Source organism: Ruditapes philippinarum, unplaced genomic scaffold, assembly GCF_026571515.1.
Source record: "Ruditapes philippinarum isolate M1 unplaced genomic scaffold, ASM2657151v2 ctg276_1_1_1_1, whole genome shotgun sequence".
In the NCBI taxonomy this organism is placed as follows: domain Eukaryota; kingdom Metazoa; phylum Mollusca; class Bivalvia; order Venerida; family Veneridae; genus Ruditapes; species Ruditapes philippinarum.
The window spans coordinates 163,131-183,773 of record NW_026853809.1 but is presented as its reverse complement, the minus strand read 5'-3'; the positions used below and the strand labels follow the sequence as shown (position 1 = coordinate 183,773).

General features: G+C 30.8%; 2 protein-coding genes across 5 annotated transcripts; one reads left to right on the top strand and one right to left on the bottom strand.

Moving 5' to 3' along the window:
- The first annotated feature begins 375 nt into the window (after positions 1-375).
- On the top strand, positions 376-10,939 carry LOC132737988 (transgelin-2-like). Of its 3 annotated transcripts, none has more exons than XM_060725401.1 (6): positions 376-514; positions 3,062-3,172; positions 6,107-6,199; positions 6,562-6,629; positions 8,622-8,844; positions 10,542-10,939. In XM_060725401.1, exons 2-6 carry the CDS (start codon positions 3,104-3,106, stop codon positions 10,605-10,607), a joined length of 519 nt encoding a protein of 172 aa, XP_060581384.1. In that variant the 5' UTR covers positions 376-514; positions 3,062-3,103; the 3' UTR covers positions 10,608-10,939. The 3 variants fall into 3 exon arrangements, with proteins under 3 accessions (XP_060581384.1, XP_060581382.1, XP_060581383.1); XM_060725399.1 differs by having other exon boundaries at positions 459-598; XM_060725400.1 differs by lacking the exon at positions 376-514 and adding an exon at positions 572-680.
- On the bottom strand, positions 10,542-20,037 carry LOC132737984 (glyoxylate/hydroxypyruvate reductase B-like). 2 transcript variants are annotated; one of them, XM_060725391.1, is made up of 10 exons: positions 19,918-20,037; positions 18,222-18,350; positions 17,865-17,902; positions 17,464-17,606; positions 16,743-16,819; positions 15,606-15,702; positions 15,026-15,146; positions 14,311-14,378; positions 12,996-13,125; positions 10,542-12,712 (listed from the first exon to the last, which is right to left on the bottom strand). In XM_060725391.1, exons 1-10 carry the CDS (start codon positions 19,988-19,990, stop codon positions 12,614-12,616), a joined length of 975 nt encoding a protein of 324 aa, XP_060581374.1. In that variant the 5' UTR covers positions 19,991-20,037; the 3' UTR covers positions 10,542-12,613. The 2 variants fall into 2 exon arrangements, with proteins under 2 accessions (XP_060581374.1, XP_060581373.1); XM_060725390.1 differs by lacking the exon at positions 19,918-20,037 and adding an exon at positions 19,288-19,521.
- Between the last annotated feature and the right edge of the window lie 606 nt (positions 20,038-20,643).

Sequence of the window (20,643 nt, the reverse complement as noted above, 5' to 3'; positions counted from 1 at the left end):
TCCATGAAGCAAGAGACATCACATTCATTGCTTAGTACTAAATTGTTCTAGAAACGGATTTCAGAGTGTTTCCATAAGATAAAAGCTTCGTGTATAAATCGAATGAAAAAAGTATTTTGTGTTAATTAAAATAGTTACAGTTTATTACATTTGAACGCATACTTTGCAAATACATTAAGTAGGACTCGAGATTCCTGCACTTATAGAAAGAAGTAAAATCTCAAAATCTCCATGGCAACCTTACGCTCGGAATGTGTAGGAGCAATTTAAATGCATCTTCCTACGTTGTTATTTTGTTTTTTCGTTTCTTCAAAGTGGACTTTTTCTTGACTAGTTGCAACGATTTATTTTGGGAACAAAATACATTTGAAGCAATTTTAAGACTTATATTTAATAAAAAAATTGGTAAGAGAGATACAGGTTTTGCCAAGGTGAATTGTTTACTGAAGTATATGTTAGAGTGAATTGTTTTGAAAGTAGTGCGGCTGTTGGAAGATTCTCGGAATAGTTTCAGGTATATGTCATCATCGACTAACTTACCTGTTCATTATAAATTGATTAGATGTAGTTAGTTAGTTTCCGTACAACGGCTTGAATGGTTTGTGCTTTTAGTTATTTATTTTGAAACAATAAAGCAATTTATTTGGAAATAAACATTATAGTGTAAGGATAGGAGTGTTGTGAAATATAAAGGATATATTTATATATTGTTTTTACTAATGTTTTATTCATTTCGATTACACTTTTAATATTTTTTTTTCCATTTTTTATCAATTTGAATTGCTGGCATAAAATGAGTGAACTTAATTTTGTAATAAGAATATATATATTTACTACTGAAATATTAAATGAATGGTGTTCTTTTTTCCGCAAGCATAAATGCCGATATTATAGGAACATTAAAGGGCCTCCATTTAGTGCGATCATGTGGTGAGAGACACCTGATGGTTGTTCAATTTGATTAAATGTTTTAACAAAAATCAATTCATGTTATTCACAAAGACTAAACAATTTTAGTCTTTCTAAGTGATTTTTCTCAAAAAGTTTTTTATCTAAGATAATTTTGTCAATAAGACCAATGATTTGAAAAAAAACTAGAAGATACCTTATCCCGAGACAAAAACTTTAAGCATATCGAGAAAAGGTTCGGCGAAAGAAATGGTTTTATTTAAATCTTTGTGAATAAAATAAATTTATTTGTGATTAAACGTCTATTTACCAGTAAGATGAATTAAGATCTGTCGATTTACACATCATGGTCTCACTAACTGGAGGCCCTTAAACGTTTCCGTACGATGTAAAATAAGATAGAGTATCTGAATCAGCACATTTTGTGTCGTGTATTTGTACAGTTATATATGTGCATGATTAGTTCGTATGTTTTTACAATGTTTATTATTTTACTTTAATCGATGTAATATTTTCCAACTTACATCGATTTTTTACGTCCCTAATACTTATAACCAATGTAAGCAATATATAATTCTGATTTTATCTACAGTATATATAATGCAAGCGTGAAAAGCATTCTTTCAAGAAACCGTAAAGCAAATATATACCCTTAAATGTTTTTATTTTAATTTCTCAAAGGGATTCGTTTTGTGTAGTCCTACATAAGTTTCTTTAGCCAGTTACCGGAACCACCTTTTGCATCTGTTGCAAATTAGCGCATTTACTGTTAGTTCTATTGTATTGAGTATTTTGTATGGAAGTCAAAATACTACTTTGTTAACAGTTTGCTACTTTTATGACATTTACTTTTATATTAAGTGCTTTTTGAATACATTCCAGGTTATTTAAAGTGATTCGTTTCTACGGAATAAGCCTTTTTCTACTTCATAATCATTATTATTCTATGTAGTTTTACTGGATATGTCAATCCGCGAATTTAAGATCCAACGAAATCTTGTTTCGTTTGCTGTAAAGTTATTTTTATCATGTTATTATGTATTTTACTTTTTTTCACAAACTGACAGGCCTCGAATTCAACATCTTTGTTGACAAAACCATGAATTTTATACGCCCATGACAGTAATTAAACTGTTCTTTTGCCACGAAAGCATCTAGATTCAACGATTTTGTTCTATTTTAAGTCTCTTTCCTATGTCTATTTATATTTTCATTATCATAACTTTGATCAGATATTTTGTAATGTATTTAAAATTTGAAATCATCTACATAAAATCCTGTCGGAAAAATGAAAAAAAAGTTCTATTAATTTTTTGTTGACATGTTTTTAGGAAGATTGCAGGTACAAGTTTTTTTTTATTTCTGATGTTATTCCTCTTGGTATGTGGTTTTCTTACTTTGATGAAATAGGATCATATTGAATGGTATGATATTATCTGGACTGTGTCATTAACGGTCCGAAAGCCTAAAAATTTAAAATTTGTAAAAGTAAAATCTTACATTTATTTACTAGGACACTCAAAACAAAAGTATGAAAGCAATGATGAAGAAAAATTTTAAGTATTAATTTTTAAAACGATAAATACACAACGCTTTTGCTCTTCATTCTTAGATCATTTTCCTCAATAAATAATCGTTATTCCAGAAAACCGATGTGAGCAAAAACCTGACATTTTGCACATACGTTATTGGTATGAACTAACATCAAATAGTTTAAATTCTTGAGCAAAAACTATTTCCAGTCCCGTCTTTTCAGAACACCTTAATAATTTACCTTTAAGGAATCTAAAAAGGATGCAAGCGTCACCAATCGGGCACAAAAGGTTGGAATTGTCCAAAATGAGAAAATTGGAACAAGTATGGGATTGTTTTGTGTAGACAGTGATAATATAGTTGGGTTGTCTTTGAAGATCATTACTATCACTAACAGGACAATCAACATGTCAATGTACTCTTGTTTTCACGTGTTAGTTTAAATTTTCAGGTAAAACACGAAATATCATGACTATTGTTGCCATACTTGCTTTAGCTTATCTTTCTTGCTAGTCACAGATGATGCTACCTTATATTGACATTTTCTTCTATTTACCAAAGCTTTCAAATCCTTTTCTTTTTAAGAACCTATAATGTTCATACTTGAATTATTTTCCAGACCCTTAGATTTTTCCTGACCTAACTCCAACTAGATTTAACAATGAGTGGTGAAAAACTGAGAGCCGGTAAGACGGGCATCGGCTATGTTGTCGAGCAAAAAATGGAACAAGTAAGACTTCTGTTCAGGAATGGTGTTTTCAAGTTATTAGTTTCAATGAACGCATTTCGTTTTCATATGTTCTATCATTTATGCTATGAGTGGAAGCCTCTGCCAAAACTTGAGTTTAATTACTTTATATAATTAGATAACATGGGATAGCATGTGAGCAATCTGGTATTTGCTTTCTGCGCAAATTAACTGCTAAAATAGCTTTCAGCTAAGAGGAGGTTTTGTTACAGTGTGGTTTATACTAACTTGCTATATTTTATATATTAATACTACTACAGCAATGAGCTTTTGAATTGGCATTAGAGTGTTAAAACTAGTTTAAAGCTATAAAAGATAATGAAAACGTAATACATACATCCTGCAAGTCTGTCAGGTCATTTATTTGGACAATAGACCGCTTCAATAACACAATTGTATATATTTAGAAATGATATTTGTTGCCGCTGCATTGATTTGTCTTCGTTTACTAGTGATAACAACGATAAGAATAACATTGAAAATAATATTAATGAAACGCTTTTGAGAAATGAATGCTAAATGCTCACTAGTGTAACAAAAATGCAGAAAGTCTAGTTGTATGTTGAAGATGACTTCAGAATCATCATACTAGTAAGAAAAGGGAAATATCAATTTTTACAAAAGTTTTTAAATAAATAACTTCATATTTTTCCTAAATAATCAATTCTTCCATGTGTTGAATCAATATTGAATTATGAGTTTTTCTTCAGTACGAATACTTCATAAATTTGTTAGGTGGACTATCTTTATGATGATGTATTGTTAGAGGAGTTTTTGAGTATCGTGCATTATTGTCGTGCATCCTTCCCACTGACACACTTAAAATTGTAAATGTAATATCTAAACTTGAAACAGTCTAAATATTAAACAAGGTGTGGTCTATTTTGTTTGTAATTCTACAAACATATGTTTGTAAAATAGAGAGAAATAGAACTCAAAAACAATGGGCAAAACTACATGAAATGGGAATGTAAAAGCGTATCAGAGGGTATAAAGCCTGGATTTCACAGACAAGCTTTCAAAAGACAAAAATAAAAAGCAGGAAAACATATCCTAAGTGTTTAAACATTATTAAAGTAAGGAATAATTGAACCCCAAAACTAGCTTTCATTTACATGTTTTTGCAAGGAATTATTTGATACATGTCGGTCCTATTTAATCACCTGACATTAAAACTTTGAAATTGATTGAAAGTTGATTACTTCAAATACTTTAAAAAGTGTAAGTATAAATTTTCATATATTTATGTTTGATTTTTGGGGAATAGAATTGTTTTTTTTTATTGCTGCAATCACCTACCACGAAATGCCACACTTATATCACATATTATGCCATTGAAAACAAAAATAGAAATTTGAAACTTTATCAATTTTATCAATAACGGGTAATGTAAAAAACCATAACTTTTTGCATAATTGTTGAGTTATTTTCCTTTCTTTTTTTTAATTTTTCAAACTTGATTTGCTTAAATTGTTAGAGATATTTTCCTTTGTCAGTCTTCACATTTAAATTTTCTCGGATCAAAACTTCATATTTTGATAGAGTTAAGGAAAACTACTTTGTTCAACAGTCATCTTTTATAAGGGGCTCTGAAACAAAAAGTGTATTTTAGGCATCAAAATGTCATTTAACAATGGTACATTGTGTTGGAACAATAACTCTACATTTGAATAAAATTGCTCCGAGGTACTTAGTACTTAGAAGCTTCAATTCAGTTAACTGAATCATTCAATAGGGGATATCAATTCATCATTTCTGCTTTTTTCTTTAATATCATAAAAAAATGTACGACTTCATATTTGTTTGATTCAAACTGTTGTGTATGTGATAGTAAAGATAATTTAGCTGTACCCCAACAAATCTTCAAAAGAAATGATTTAAGATGACCACTCCCTATGTTAATTTTACTAAAGTTAATGACCTTCCTTTACCCATTTTTTATTTAGCAAAGTAGTTAAACTTTTACCACGTGAGCATATTGTGAAAAATGGCCGTTTGCATTGAAAAACCTCCTGTAACAAGTTTAAACTGCTATGAAACTATGAAAAATACTTCAATAATGATGAAACTTGGCACAAATTTAACTTGACTATAGCCTCTGTAACAGCATGCTCAATCTTAAATTTCCTGTTAACATGGCAACGGGAGGACGTCTCAAAATTGCCAAAAATCACTATTTTGCATTGGGTTTTTTTTTCATCAAAACTGATTTCAAAGTGATGCAACTTCTCAATGGATTGAGATAGAGTCTTTCAGCGTTGGTTACACGTTACCTTAAGATCGACCTGAGGCCATTTCTAGCCTGTCACATGTCCAAATTGTTCTTGTCGATGAAGGGGTCTGCCGCCTCCTTCAAACTCCCCAAACAGAAGGGGGCACATCCCCCGTTCTGCGACCCCTTGGTGTACCAATTTGTTGGGGGCGGCGCCGAAAAAGTGATCACTTTTTTAACAACATTTCTCAAACGAAAAACAGTGTTTTGGGGCCTAAATAGGACATTTTTTCACTATTTGAGGCCTCAAAAAAGAGAGGGGGGGGGGCAAAATCCACCAAAACATGTCTATATGAGGTAAAAGGTTAATATATAAAAATACAACGGTTAGCATGCTTTTCCGATATTATCTTTTTTTTAAATCAAGTCGGAAGTTCTGTTTCTTATGATAAATGTCGCTTTTGATCTATCAAAATTGATGATTTTTGTAATAATTCTAATACTAACAAAATGCATTTTTTCCTTTTATAAACAAAATTTAATCTTTGCATTGTGTCGATAAAAGCTTTTGCATATTTTTGGGGGAAAACAAATACCATTAAATGGGTTTTTTCAAGTAATTAAATTGAACAGTTTCCTGGAATTTTTCTTATTCAAACTATTTCATGATAATTAATTGCCTGGTTTACCAATTGTTTTTGTAGAATTATGACCGTGAAGAAAAAGCCGGTACCCCAGCAGCCGTCATTCAATGGCTTAATGCAATTTGTGAAGGGGAGCATGACCCAATTCCACAAGTATGTGTACTTTTTTCTGTCTGTATCTTATTTGCCGATTGTATCCATCATTGGGTGATGTGATGTGATTTGTAATGAAAGACTGAAAGACCGTGTATTTCTGGCGGAGCAACTCTTTAGCGCACTTAATTGTAAATTGAAACATAATAAATTTTGCTTATTTGAAATTAATATGGAGGTACAAACATTTTACACGAGACTTTTATGTTTTTCCACGTGCAATTGTGATTTGCCACAGAAAGTAAATATAATGTTCTAGAAAGACATTTTATAATTTTATATTTTTTCCACGTGACTGCCATCGGAACTCCTCGACTTTTCAGTCCTGTCAGTACTTTTATTTATTTTTTAATCTTTTAAAGGATCAAGCTGAGCAGCCAAACTGGAAAACTTTCAATTTACACATAAAAGACGGCGTTATGTTATGCAAGTGAGTATATTTGTAACATCGTGACTATGTTGACAAGAAAAAAAGTAACCAACAACAGTTAAAACGGTAAAACAATATAATAGAAAAAATAACAACAAAAGATAAAAGCATTTAATTTATTTCAAACTTTGCAAGTTTCGTTTTATTTTTAACAATTTTTGTTACAATAATATACAATGCAATTTATTTCATAAGTGTTACTTGTGTTAAAAGTAGTATTTATCAAAAACATACAAGCAATCTAGCTTCTTACTTTTTTATGTGACATTTCTATTTTCTTAATTTACAAGCAGACAATTATTTATCAAATGTAATCCCTTGCAATTCGTTTGAAAGTTGTCTACTAATGTTTATTGCTGTGTGTGTGATTTAAAAGTACACCAATATTGTTAGGTAATTCGGAGACTTTGCAGCTTTAATGGAGGAGGAAGACCTCAGGTGTCCTCCCTTCGTGTATTATTCCAGGCACGAGCGAAGCTCGAGTAGAACCACTGAACGATTTTAGCTAGCTGGATAATAGCTATTTAAAATAAAAGACGGGAGTTGAGAATGGTTAGCGATTTTAAGTCGGTGCTCATAACTTCTCATCACCTAGGCATGCCATTCTTGTCTATTATGAGCTTCACATGACGCAAATCGTTGTAACTGCTTTTGTATCACTTACCTGACAGAAAATTAGGAAAACAATTGTCGGAATTAGTCCGGAATAGGTTATGGATATTAAAGAGAATTCATACAAAAAACGGTAGTCGCTGATACGCAAGTTCTTTTATGCATAAAACTATTTTTTCATTTGAAAACAATTAATTCAGACTTATATGGAAAATAATATATAAATTTGAAAGAAAAATGTTTCTGAATCAGAGCTGTTTTGAGAATTTACCTCTGTGCATTTTATTTACAAGTTACATTTGTTCGCCACCTGACTTAGCTTCGTTACATATGTTAAACTGTTAGAAAACAAGTTGAACATTATTTAAATGATACCTTGGTATCTACTCATATCATAAAACAAACGTTTAGAACATCAGTTGTTTAAACTCTTAACCTGCTGTAACTGTTCAATATCATTGGGAATTTTGGGGAATTTTAAAATGTAAATTTAGTTATGAAGACAACAGTTTAGGGTCTGACTAGACTACACTGCCGACTTTGCTCTCTACTTGTGGCAAAGTCTAATTACTTCCAGTTTTAGCATACCGTCAAAACATTTTGCAAAGATCAGTTTTAACATCATCTGGATTTATTTTAGCACTTTTAGCAAAATGTTTTATTTTGCCAAACCTTTGAGAACAAAACTCTTTTTTGTAAATCTATTAGAGTCTATTCCAATTACAAATGTTTGCACAAAATCTTATCTTATTCTAGATAACAGTATTACTTTCAACCCTTTTTTAGAATATCCTTAATTATCTTGGTATTAAGAATTCATTTTCTGTGTTATCCTATAACAAACTTTTATATTTGCATTGAGTTTTGAATAATATCAAGTTCATGAAAGGAAAATGACACCTTTTATTTTCTAACTGTTGAAAAAATGTAACCAAATTTTTGTGAGGTTTTATTTGGTTAATTAATGTGTTAATAGTTTATTGTGAAAATAACGATGTAAAAGGTATATATGTTATAAATTATAAATTACATCTTCAAACTTTTCCAATATTTCTTCTATAAGCATCTACCATCACTTTTCCCTTTGTAGTTGTGGGGTTGCCTTTATAAGGTTGTGGGATCAGAATTACAGCTCCCGTGAGTGATTGTAACAGACGACTAAATGGTTTCGAATTACTAGAGTCTATGCATCTCTTAGCTCCAGCGGATATGATGCTTTTAGTTTTTAACACCCGAGGTTTGCCAAATAATATGTCCTGTTTCGGCGACGTATGACCTAAAATGTGTCCGTGAGCCGTAAAAACAAAACAAACAGAGAAGCAGCATCTCCTTCTGTTGATATAATATTGTTTTAACCAAAATGTTACGTTTCAATTTTAGATTGATAAACAAGCTGTTAAAGGCTGCAGGCAAAAGCCCAATCCAGTTCCAAAAGAAGGTTATGTCTCCCTTTGTCGCCATGACAAATATCGAGAACTTTAACAAAGGATGTATCGACTACGGTTTAGCCAAAGAGTTTACCTTCCAATCAGGCGACTTGTGGGAAGTTTCAAAAGCCGGTTTTTTCAATGTTTTGAACTGTCTGCACAGTTTAGGGTTTGTTGTAAGTACACACACACTATTTGAACGGATGCATCATTGCATGATATTAATTTGATACATGTATTTCTACTTTCTATTTTTCTCTTAAGCTTTCTTCTCTAATGCTGTTTTAATGTCGTCTTATTTCTTTTTATATTTCTTTCTATTTTTTTTTTTCTTATTATCAATATTGCACCCTCACATGCTTCCTTTGTTTCATTTTTCATAAATTCCTGCATGTTAATAACATAATATTGTAAATTGTAAATTTAAAAGCATACTTTTATTTGTGCAAATATAATGTGCAAGAATGTATGATGGTAAATTATGTCATTAGAGGTTTATTCGCCGTTTTCCTTATCAATCCGGCATGCTATTTAATTAACACGCAAATGATTACAAAAAATAGTTGAAAAGTATATGAGAAGTATACATCTGAAGTGTTTATATCTGTATATTAAAAAAGTCACATTATTAACATTTTGTATTAACCAACATTCAATCACATTTGGATGAAATACCAACATTTTGCATGAAAATCATTTAGGGTTTTTGTATAAGTTTTTGTGCAGCTGAATCTTTACTAAAGTCTTAAAGAACACCCATGTTAACAGTATTCCGGATATGGTCACTTTAAGTGAGTTTTGCATTTATTAAGGAAAAAAGAGCAATAAAACAAATGCAAATAGTTGGAAATCGCAGATTTGTCTTGATGAGGTATTATGGAAAGTGGAAAAACACAAACGCTCCTAAGTCGAGAATGTTGTCTGAAATTCCTTAATTCTCCATTGCTTGCTCGTTTTTTGTGATACTTTTTACTTTAACTCATTACTTCATGAGCTTTTTGTTAAAAATGGTTGTTTTTGTTGAAAAGCCTCCTGTTACAAGCTCAAATTGCTATGAAACTATAACAAAGGCTTACATACTGTTCAACCTTGGCACAAATGTTAACTGGACCATAACCATTGTAATGACATACCCAATCTTAAATTTCCTGTTACCATGGCAACGAGGGGAGGTCTCAAATTTCCAAAAAATCACTAGTTTGCGTTGAATTTTCCATCAAAACTAATTTCAAAGTGCTGCAACTTGTCAATGGATTGAGATAGAGTCAAAGGCTTTTCAACCTTGGTTACACGTTACCTTAACGTCGACCTGGGGCCATTTTTAGCCTCTCACAAGTCCAAAAGTTTCTTGGAGATGAGGGGGTTTCTTAACCTTTTTAACATTACGTGATATAAATAAACAAAAACTCGCGCATTATCAGTCACAAAGCTGACCCGTAAAGAATAATGTTTGCAGTTGTGCTGGTACTATATCAAGTATGGCTTATTAGTGTTCTCGTACATGAGTATGACTTAGATTTAAGTAACTAGCAAATAAATCACAATCAATAAATTTTGTACGAAAAAAAAAAGATTCGCTAAATTTAGGTTAACTTCCGCATCGTTTTCATTCTATTTTGACTCTTTAACAATCATGACATTTAAATGCACTTTTTACACACACAAACAGTAAACTTTGTGTAGCAAGGAGTATATTTTGTAGAGAGAGTGTTATGGAAAGGAAAAACGTATATATTGTTTAGAAAAAATTAATGTATTTTTATTCTATCTGTTAAAAAGCAAAACTTTAAATAGAAGTGTTGATACAGTTGATCTTTTAAAATTTTATACAAACTATTTAACAATATTTAATATATTTATTTTTGTTCTTCAGGCAAATGCAAAGGGAGCCGAGCCTAAATACACAGGGGAAATATCAAAGATAGTTGATAGAGAATAGACTGGTCCGATGTCTTTGCTGAGAGATAATGCCATATTTACGTTCTGTCCTTACAACACATTTTATGTGATAATTTCTGCTAAACAGTGTACGTCCTTTTTAATAATCTGGAAGCAGAACATTTATTGATACAATGGAAAGTCATGTGCAAAGCGGACAACATCAAGCACTAATCATTTCATTGTTAGATTTTTACTTGTATTATACCTAAATATTAATTCGGATACTTTGCTTACTCTTAACTTATTATTCAAATACCTTTTAATGTTTACTTGTTTTGTATTATCAAAAAATATGTTGCTTTTACAAAATAAAATATCACTTTTGTTCAACGCTGTTTATTTCATAAAGGTTCAGTCCAATGTAGATTGCACCTTTGACTTGTAGCAATTAAACGACTTAAACACAATAAATCCTTCAAAAGACATATTGCCTATGTATACACAATTCATAAAAAAATATTGTATCAAACATATATTTTGAAACTTAGGTCTTGGTTTTATCATATGAAATATGAAGTATTTTAAGTAGTAATGAAATTTTATCATTAGATTTTGAACCATCTCCTTTTAAGAAAATACGAAGGTCAGTGTGAAGTCCTTTATTCTACTTTTGTCCTATACTTTCACATTGATTAACCGTACTGTTCTGGTCAGTATAAATATACTAATGTTGGTAGTTAAAAAACTGACTAAGCGTTTGTTTAACAAATATATACATGTATGAATTAGTATTGTTTATGAAACGAGCAAATATTACTTTTATTGAGAGGCAAAAAATGTTTTTCCAAGAAAATTATTTTCTTTTTGATATGTTCGAAGTTTCTTTTTTGTTCTGACTTATACTTAAAGATCCTGTGACACATTTTTTATGGATTTATATCATAAATATAATGCTCAAATGAAGATTTATCAATATCGTAAGTTCCAAAAAGCATTTTTTGTAAATATATTAGCGAATTTACATTTCATGCTATTAAAGGGAGGTAATTAAAAAAATTATTTCTGTAAAGTCTGAGACACACTTTTCAATAAGAAATGAATGCATATGTTTTAATGATTACATATAATGTGGACAAATATTTGCAGTACTTATTTTACATATTATTCGATGTTTGAAATTTGTTTTAGAAGCATAATTATATACAAATATAAAATTTCACTTAAATTTGGTAACAACCTTAATAACAACATACAGGATTTTGAAATGGCAGGGAATTATATTGTAACATGTTCAAATATTGTTATTTTTTCTGTGATATATGCAAACAACGACATAAGCAGGCAATTCACCGCCATCAAAAGCTAACGATATATGACGTCAATAACTGTACACAAGAATGTCGCTTTACAGTAAAGATATTGCTTCAATATAATAAAATTCTTTGAGAAATTTTGTTTTCACAAGTTGCAAAAAAATCCCTCCATCAATGCCAAATTGTAAAATAATTTGAACTTAAAGATAAGCCACGCAGTTTTTTTTCTAATGACTGTTTTACTAGATTATGCACGGTATAATAATATAAATATTAGATCAACTCTGAGGGTTATAGTAAATAATGTAAGCCCTTGAAAATGTATGATTACTTTAGCCTGATATTAGCCTACAATGTTTATATTATTACTCAAATTTACACGATTATTATATAAAACATTATATGGTATTGAAGTTTAAAAAAAATGAACACCCATACAGATGAAAAAATTGCAGTACAGACCAGTTTTAAATAAAATATTACATACAAAGTCAGTGGTAAATTTGGAAAAAACAATACATTCCTAATAATTTATCGATAAATTGCTGATATGTAACGGTTTGGAAAATACATGCACAGTAAAATGTAAAAATCAATATTGTTGAACAGAGATGAAGCCGCTCTTGATTTTGTTGTCCAATGGGTTGAAACATATAGCAATATAAATCATTTGCTTTGCATTGTCAGCAGTGGAGTATTACTAAGGTTAACAGTGTTTTACTTCAAATCAGTGAGCACATAAGTCCATTTATTAATATCCCTGTGACCAATCTAGTGCCCCCTTTAAAGGCTGTCCCGTCACATATCGATTTAAGTTGTCCACAAAACATGCCAACAGATTGCTGGTATGCTATATTAGCGAAAATAAAGAAAGAACAATTTTATGAACTCTACATTATGTTACATTAGAAAGAAACTAAGTATTTGACTATAAGAAAATAGTTTAAGGGCAAAAGAATTTTATCAAACAGACATTTAACCAAAACAAATTTTGTTTATTATGATTTGTCACAATTACTATATTTTGTAACTGAAATACAGTATATTTTCAAATGAATTAGAAATATCAGTAATGGTATCTTGTCTTTAACAAAACGAAAACAGTATCATACGATGCGTTTAAATCTACTCACGGAACCATCTGAGGACCAACCGGAAACATGTGGGGTCACAATAACTCCTGGGAGGTTCCAGAGGGAACTTGAAGAAGGCAATGGTTCTTCATGGAATACATCTAAGACTGCTCCACCTAACCATCCGTTACTGAAGATAAGAACGCATTGGCTTACATTCCGTTCAGCGATTTAAAGACATTTGCAAATATATGTTAAAAGTCAAAGCAAAACAATGTTCAAAAGCGATCAATGTAGCTCGATTTTTTGGTCCTCCTGGGCTCCTTGGCACTGGCTCTTGTTACTGGGTCGGGTGGGGGTTGCCTTTCCTTGTTGATCTTGTTTATCATATTTCATCAATAATAAAAAGAAAAACAGCGATAGATAAAAAGGATGATAACAATGTGGCATAGATAAAATATTTCTAAGCACTCATTTGAAAAAGACATTGAAATCAGTTTATCATTTAACCGGGTCTCAATATGACTCATATAATACTGATTGATTACTAGTATACATTCTTCTCTCTAGATAAAGTATCCATTTTTTATTTCTTTATCGTTGTCATTTACTAATTACTTTAATTTATATAAGATTCATTGTTTAGGTGTATTAAAATTCAATCGCCGAGATCAATGCCACGGAAAAATTAAACCTAACCTTAGCATTCCTTGGAATAATAATACGATGTTCCCTCTATTTAATCCGTCGGACAAATGTTGAAAAGTTCTTGACGTTCTAAATAATACTTCTCGATGAAACGTTTCTGTTTAACATGACAGGTATAAAAATGTATATAATATTTTTTAAAAAATCCGCTGGTTCTATCGACCAACTATACTATCATACAACATGGCCAAATCGAAATGTTGCAAGTTTGATATTATAAGGTTATTATAGAATGTTGAGAACAACACTGAATTCTAGTGGACGATTACATAACCGTCAAAACTATATTAGACGAGGCGTATTCGTATGAGGTGTGATTTAGATTAAATATGAACCTTTCGGACTCTGGAAATGAAAACAAGGCTGTAAAGGGTGTGATATTGATTTGGTATGGGCTGTTTCGACTCAGAGGATGCTGATAAAATTGTACCCAATTATGATTTATATTGAAACATCACGTGCTGCAAATGTTGAAAGTACATCGGTTATATTACATAAAGTGTGAAATAAAACATGTTCATGGACGATATGGCGATACAGCCCTTTATTGATCTTATTATCAATTTAAAAATATAAACAGATCAGATATTACCAACACGTTTTCAGAACTATACATAATCTATTTTCGAAAAACTCATTGTTTTAATAAAGGAAATTGAAAACTTACTTAATTGCTTTAACTATGCTTTCTTCATCTACGACATCTCCACGTCCAACATTGATGAAAACACTTTTCTGAAATGAAATAATTGACAAACATATCAGCAGGCAACTATCAAACGTATTTCGTATGCATTTGGGAATATTTTAATAAAAGTATATTACTGATTACAAATTGGAACGGACTAAAGTGACATTTGGAGAAAAGACATTTTTATATTATGACACTGTTGACTCAGACGATGTCTTCAAAATCGAAAGTGTAGAATGAATTCAAACGTATATTGTAACAAATTGGTCCTTCCTATGATACATGTAATGTTATCTTATTATTTAAAACTTTTTAAGCGACATCAGGACAAATGTCTTGAGTTTTCTGAAAACATACGACTGTAAAACTGACCTACCAATTGTTAACACATATAAAAAACGAGAATAGAGATCAACAAGGCAAAGGCAACTTTCACAGGACGCAGCCCCCGACAAGCCCAAGCCACCAGTAAACCATATAAATAAATATCAACCCTTTTTAAGTTATGCTATTTTGACGATACAGTAATGAGAACGCTTGGTGTATATCAATCTGTAAGCCATGGAACATTTTTTACTGTTTTTGTTTTCAACATACAATCTGGTTCATTCATTACATATAGGACATTCTGTATTTCTGTATTTCATAATTTGTTTGATACAAAATCTAGTTAGAGAGCATCTTTTGTTACCTTTGCTTTGCAGTTTTCCAGAACGTTACCGGACAACATGTCCTTAGTCTGTGGTGTGCTTGGTAAGATGTTACATATGTAATCACAATTTTCTAGCAATTCCTCAAGTTGATTTGTTGTCCTGGAATGATACAAGTTATATTTTATTTATATTTTATATTTTTTATTAGTTTTAATCGTTATGGACTCTAAAGTCCTTTATCATTTGCTCTCATTGAATGGGTTTTAATATATTGTTATAATTATAATACTAAGTTGGATTATCACACATATATATATGACCCGGTAGAAATATTAACCATACAGTCTTGGCTTCTTGCCGGTGGTCCAGTGTTGGTTGGTAGTGATGGGCGACGCTTTAAGTGCAGTCCTTCCTTCTTGATTATATTTTTTCATATTCAATGAAATTTGAAGTTTTGTGCAATTAGAATACCAGCGTTTTTTCTGGTCGACATATTCACATTTAAATTGTATCTGAACGATCAAGAAATTTCCAAAACCTTTGAACAATCAGTGAACATTTCCAAGAAAATGATTCTCATTGTATTATTTATTTTCATTGAAAGCAAGCAGTAATTACCTATAGACATCAATGTATTGACTCCGGGTTTCTGGTGGGTGTTCCCTCCTCGTTAACCCCCATACTTTCATTTTAAACTCCTTACATGATTTTGCAACTGGCAATAAACAAAAGGCAAAAATAGACATAGGAAACAATCTACTTTTCTTCAAACAACAACAAAATATCACCTTAAATTTAATACATTCAAAATATATTGATTATAAAAACTCAAAACTCTTGTAAACGTTTATAACTGATGAGAAATGCCAGCTTATAGAACATTTGGTCATGTTGTAATATAACAATTTAAAGGAAAATTGTATATGTGTTTTAACCATACAAACAGGGTTGATTTCAACACTTTTAAGTGATGAAAATTCAATGCCGCTCAAGCCAGCTTTAGGGGCGTGAGGAAGGTTACCATTTTTCATTATCCCTTATGTACAGTCTTAATCAAACCGAGTCTGCAATTTTCATGTAATTTTGTTGTGATTAATGCTTCTGAGGGATCAAATTTTGTCCAGATTTTTTTAAATTAAAGTTAAAATTTGCAATAAAGAAATATTTTAACTTTGTATCATAGTTTGGGGACCTTTCTGTTGAAAATGAGTCGGAGTTAAATCGTATACATATACATGTACAATGCGTTAACTGAAGTGAGGGTATAAGTTATCCGCACTCCAGAGCATGCCCGTTGAAATTATCATTTTTGCTGGTGTTTACTTATTGTGACGGCAGGGAAAGGGAAAACGATAGAATATCATATTCAGATGCTCGTCCATTGGTTACTTTTCTGGGGTTTCATATTGTGACAACAGGGAATGTGTTTTTAGATTTGACTATGATACAAAAGAGAATGAAATCAAAACACCCTGCAATCTGATTAATACTCGGGGGCTACGCCCTCTCGTACAAATCAGAAAACCTCGTGTTACGATGTTCTTTCACTTATTAATTATTATCTCATTAGTGGACATTGTGTCAGGATACATTATTTAGTTGCATGTACATATTATTGTTGTGTCAGTCATTACTGACTTTAGATCACAAAATAGTTCATTTCAGAAAAACATTCAATATAATCTTAAAATTAATGCAAATAGGGATTTTCTGGAAACTTAAACACTAATGTTGAAGCAATGCATTGATACTTACGATGAAGTCCAATTTCTCCTGCACCTAGAATACCAATTGTTAGAGAAGACAAGACTCGACTTTGAGCATAAATCATTCTGCAAAATAAACACTCTTGCATTACCTATCTATAGTGGTAGATATCTTATACCATAAATAAGCAAGCATGTAGTACTTAGTATCATCTGTAAAATCAAATCAATAAAGAATTATCTTGTTGGATTATTTGGAAGTGTTAAACACCTGATCCGATATGACATATAAATGTACGGCAGATAGAAAAAAGTATTATTATTATTCAACATATATATGTTCACAAAACAAAACACTTTAACACTCTATCGCGTTTAACTAAACTAAAACGATTAAGTCTATGTAAATCTTTTATCTTTAATGAGCGTCTGAATTGTTTAATGGTAAGCATACTTTTCGTAAATTCGGATGGTAATGACATTTAAATGTACACAGTTAATAGGAAATAGACAGTCAGAAAGTTTTAAATATAGAACAACTCATTGCACAGTATTTTAACCAAAGACATATCATAAATCATAAGCAACTGGTCATCAAATACTATGTAACATATAGCATGGATGTATAGTGTGACAATAGAAGGATCGAAATATTCGGAAATGTACATTTAGTAAAAAGAAACGTGATCTGTTGCGCAAAATTATAATTCTGTTTTGATGATTGCGTGGGGAACAAACAATTAAAATGTGAGGAAAAAACTAAATCTTACTGTTCCCATTTAGACTTTTGCTGCGACTTCCTTGCTTGGAAAAAAAGCCTCTCTTTGGCTATGATATAACCGATCACATACTCTGTAATGTGTTCTGCATTCAGGGAGCCAGGAGTTTTAGTAAGAATAAAGTTTGGTAGGGGCTGAAAAAATAAACGAAGCGTTATAATTTCATGATGCTAACAAACAGTGATTTGTTCAGGACGACACAACCGTTTTCAACTTACGAATATACAATTATTCACTGGTTTGGTCTTTTTATTTAACATGATTTGTTACCACAGTAATTGGCTTATATAACTGTTAAGTTAAATGCTTAGAAATTCACTCTGAATCTGTAGCTATTTAACCTTTTAATTCTAGGAAATTTACTTAATGTTTGTATGTATGTAAACTTTTACCTCATCCTTTTCAAATGTTTTCATTAGAATATCCACTCCTGTAAGACATGATAACTTAATTAATTGACCCACATGCGATAAAAATTTCTTTCGCAATAAGATGTATTTGAAATGCAAATAAGAATAAGGCAAATACTACCATTATTTTATCAAAGATTTACTTATTGAGGGTGCAAATATACAAATGAAATATTTATCTCATGGTTTTAACTGTGTAATTATATGAAGTCGAAGACGAATATTTAAAAAGTTCTCTTTTATTCTTTTCCTCCTTCTTCAAAAGATTATAAATAAGCAGAGTATCACAGTTGAATCTATTATGGACACACATTAGTTGTTATAAAATAAATGACGAACCATTCCATGCGGTGTGTGCCCATTTTAGATTAACCAGATTCTTCCTGTATTTTGCTAACACTGGTAAATCTACAAACATAACTTCTATCTTGCTTGCAAAAACCTTGTCTTCCAGCTCAGGAACTTCATCTAGAATAGATAAAAAAAACACTTATTTACAAAAAAATCGTATTTGATTTATGAATGTCATAGTTTGTCACCCGTTTTAATGTCAAGTAGATATGCTAACTTATTTCTAAATAAAGAGTGTTTAGAATTGTTTAATAGCATATTAAGCCTCAGAACTTATTTACAAGGATATCTTTTCTTCGTCAGAAAGAGCAAACATGTGATCTATATATTGTTTAGAGTATTTTAGATAATAATCACCTGAAGAAAGTAGTGCTAAATGTAACGGGCTCTTAAGGGATATATTCATAATCACATTAATGTTATGCTTTATACGATACTTTATTGCTCTGTATTTATTATAAGATAAGATTAAATTTATAAGTTACATGGCAATTTTGTCCTTTAACTTATGTATTAATGGTTATTTTGCATATTTTGACACATTCAACAAAATATGAAATTATTTCATTCGTTCACAAGGCAAAAAGGGTAATAAACACACTATTTTCATATCAAATATATGCATCTGAATCTAATATAAACCAAGAGATTGCGTCTAACGAATAAAATATATTATATCTCATCTTGAGGTAAATTAAATTTTCTGATGTACATTGATAATCGAGTCAACACTCAACAGATATCACGTTTCTTAGTTCTAAGCACATTCTCCTAATCAAGCCGGAGTCAAACATTGCAGACGAGGTAGGTTGATTCCTTTGGTTATGACAAGCAATAAAATTTTATGTAATTTTGCAAAATTTGTGCCAACTCCAATATTTTTATTGATATTGAAGAGTTCTCTATTACAAAATTACATGACATAAAATTTCATTTATGATGTCTTTTTAAAAATGACATTTTTCATATATTGCACATTTTTGGTCAAAATTTTTTACGCAAAAATTCAATATGCCTTCTTCAGAAAAATTATATAACATAACATAATACTTACACTTAAGTAGATGAAACTTTATGGTTTTTAGGAAAACAAGCGTTGTATCCTTTGGGACAGAGTCTGCAATTTCCTTTTTAATATTTTCAAAAAATGTTGAGATGTAAATTACTGTACTGTCCATTATTAATAATCTCCTTAAATAACATCCAGTATATCGAGCATCAGGTTTGCAATTAATAGATGGTCATATAATGCTTCGTAACCTCTGGTTATTGAATACATGTATGTTATGAATGTATTGATGCATCAGTATGGAAATACACGACTCAGAACGTGGTGTGCGTGCTTGCGACAAAATAGTGTCACATTATCTAATAACAATGTGAAATGCATTGAACGTGTAAGTTTTAAATCATTATAAGTTATTTGAACGCCAATTTTATCTCAGAACTGCTTCCCATTTTATTTCTCATTTCTTAAGTATTGGTTGAATTTTGAAGAAAGTAGGCATCAAAGACACCAGTGAAAATAATGTAAATATATGTATATAAGTATTTCATCTATAATTTGATAAAAAAAATACTTACAATCAAATGTTACAATATTCATGCTATACCAATGCAAATTATAAATCACTATTTACATGTATATGTTAGCGTTTAAAAGATTTTTTTTCAAAACGATTACCTGCATATTCGCCACCAACTTTTGAAAACAGGTTTAACACAGTAACCTTAAACTTGGCTACATTTTTTATCATTTTTCCTATATTTTCCACCCATTCACTAGCAACATACACATGCGCCATGTTCAATTGTGTTTACATATAATAAAGACATGTCGCTGAATTAAATGGGACTACCTTGCATATTTATTGTTAATTAATATCCCGACACTTATAATGCATTTCACATTGTTTCGATCTATTTTACAAAATATACAATGTACATTCACATAAATGTGTGATTGCAATTTTTTTTCTGACCTCTATTCAAATGCAATGAGTTTACTCAAACACCTTTATTCTCATAAAACGCAGATTGATGTGCCATATAAATGTATTTAATACTCATGCATGCAATATTGCATGTTTGTAGTCGTTTATCACGTTTATATAATCTACATATTGTACAAACAACATTTTTGCTAGTTTGTAAATCATGCTTATCATGCTTTGTATATTTATTATCTTCTTTTAAAGACTTTTCGACAATGGACGTGTATATGTGTGTAATTGTTTGCTTCATTTAGTTTGTCAAATTGGTCCAATTAACCTACAAAATACTTTTTAACCAATCTGGCAAATTCCCGTAACTAAAATTGACAAAATCTCCTTTAACATATTAAATCAACTCTGGGGGAAATAGTTCATAATATTTGCCTTGAAAATTTATGTTTACTTCGGCGTCGTAT

What these genes read in the sequence shown, in the direction of transcription:
- LOC132737988 (XM_060725401.1), top strand. Translation starts at nt 3,104, where the DNA reads ATGAGTGGTGAAAAACTGAGAGCCGGTAAGACGGGCATCGGCTATGTT. An exon ending in GACGGCGTTATGTTATGCAA is followed by an intron (nt 6,630 to 8,621) that starts GTGAGTATATTT and finishes TTTCAATTTTAG; the next exon opens with ATTGATAAACAAGCTGTTAA. An exon ending in TGCACAGTTTAGGGTTTGTT is followed by an intron (nt 8,845 to 10,541) that starts GTAAGTACACAC and finishes TTTGTTCTTCAG; the next exon opens with GCAAATGCAAAGGGAGCCGA.
- LOC132737984 (XM_060725390.1), bottom strand. Translation starts at nt 19,411, where the DNA reads ATGGACAGTACAGTAATTTACATCTCAACATTTTTTGAAAATATTAAA. An exon ending in GGCACACACCGCATGGAATG is followed by an intron (nt 17,903 to 18,221) that starts GTTCGTCATTTA and finishes CATGTCTTACAG; the next exon opens with GAGTGGATATTCTAATGAAA. An exon ending in AAACATTTGAAAAGGATGAG is followed by an intron (nt 17,607 to 17,864) that starts GTAAAAGTTTAC and finishes TTATTTTTTCAG; the next exon opens with CCCCTACCAAACTTTATTCT.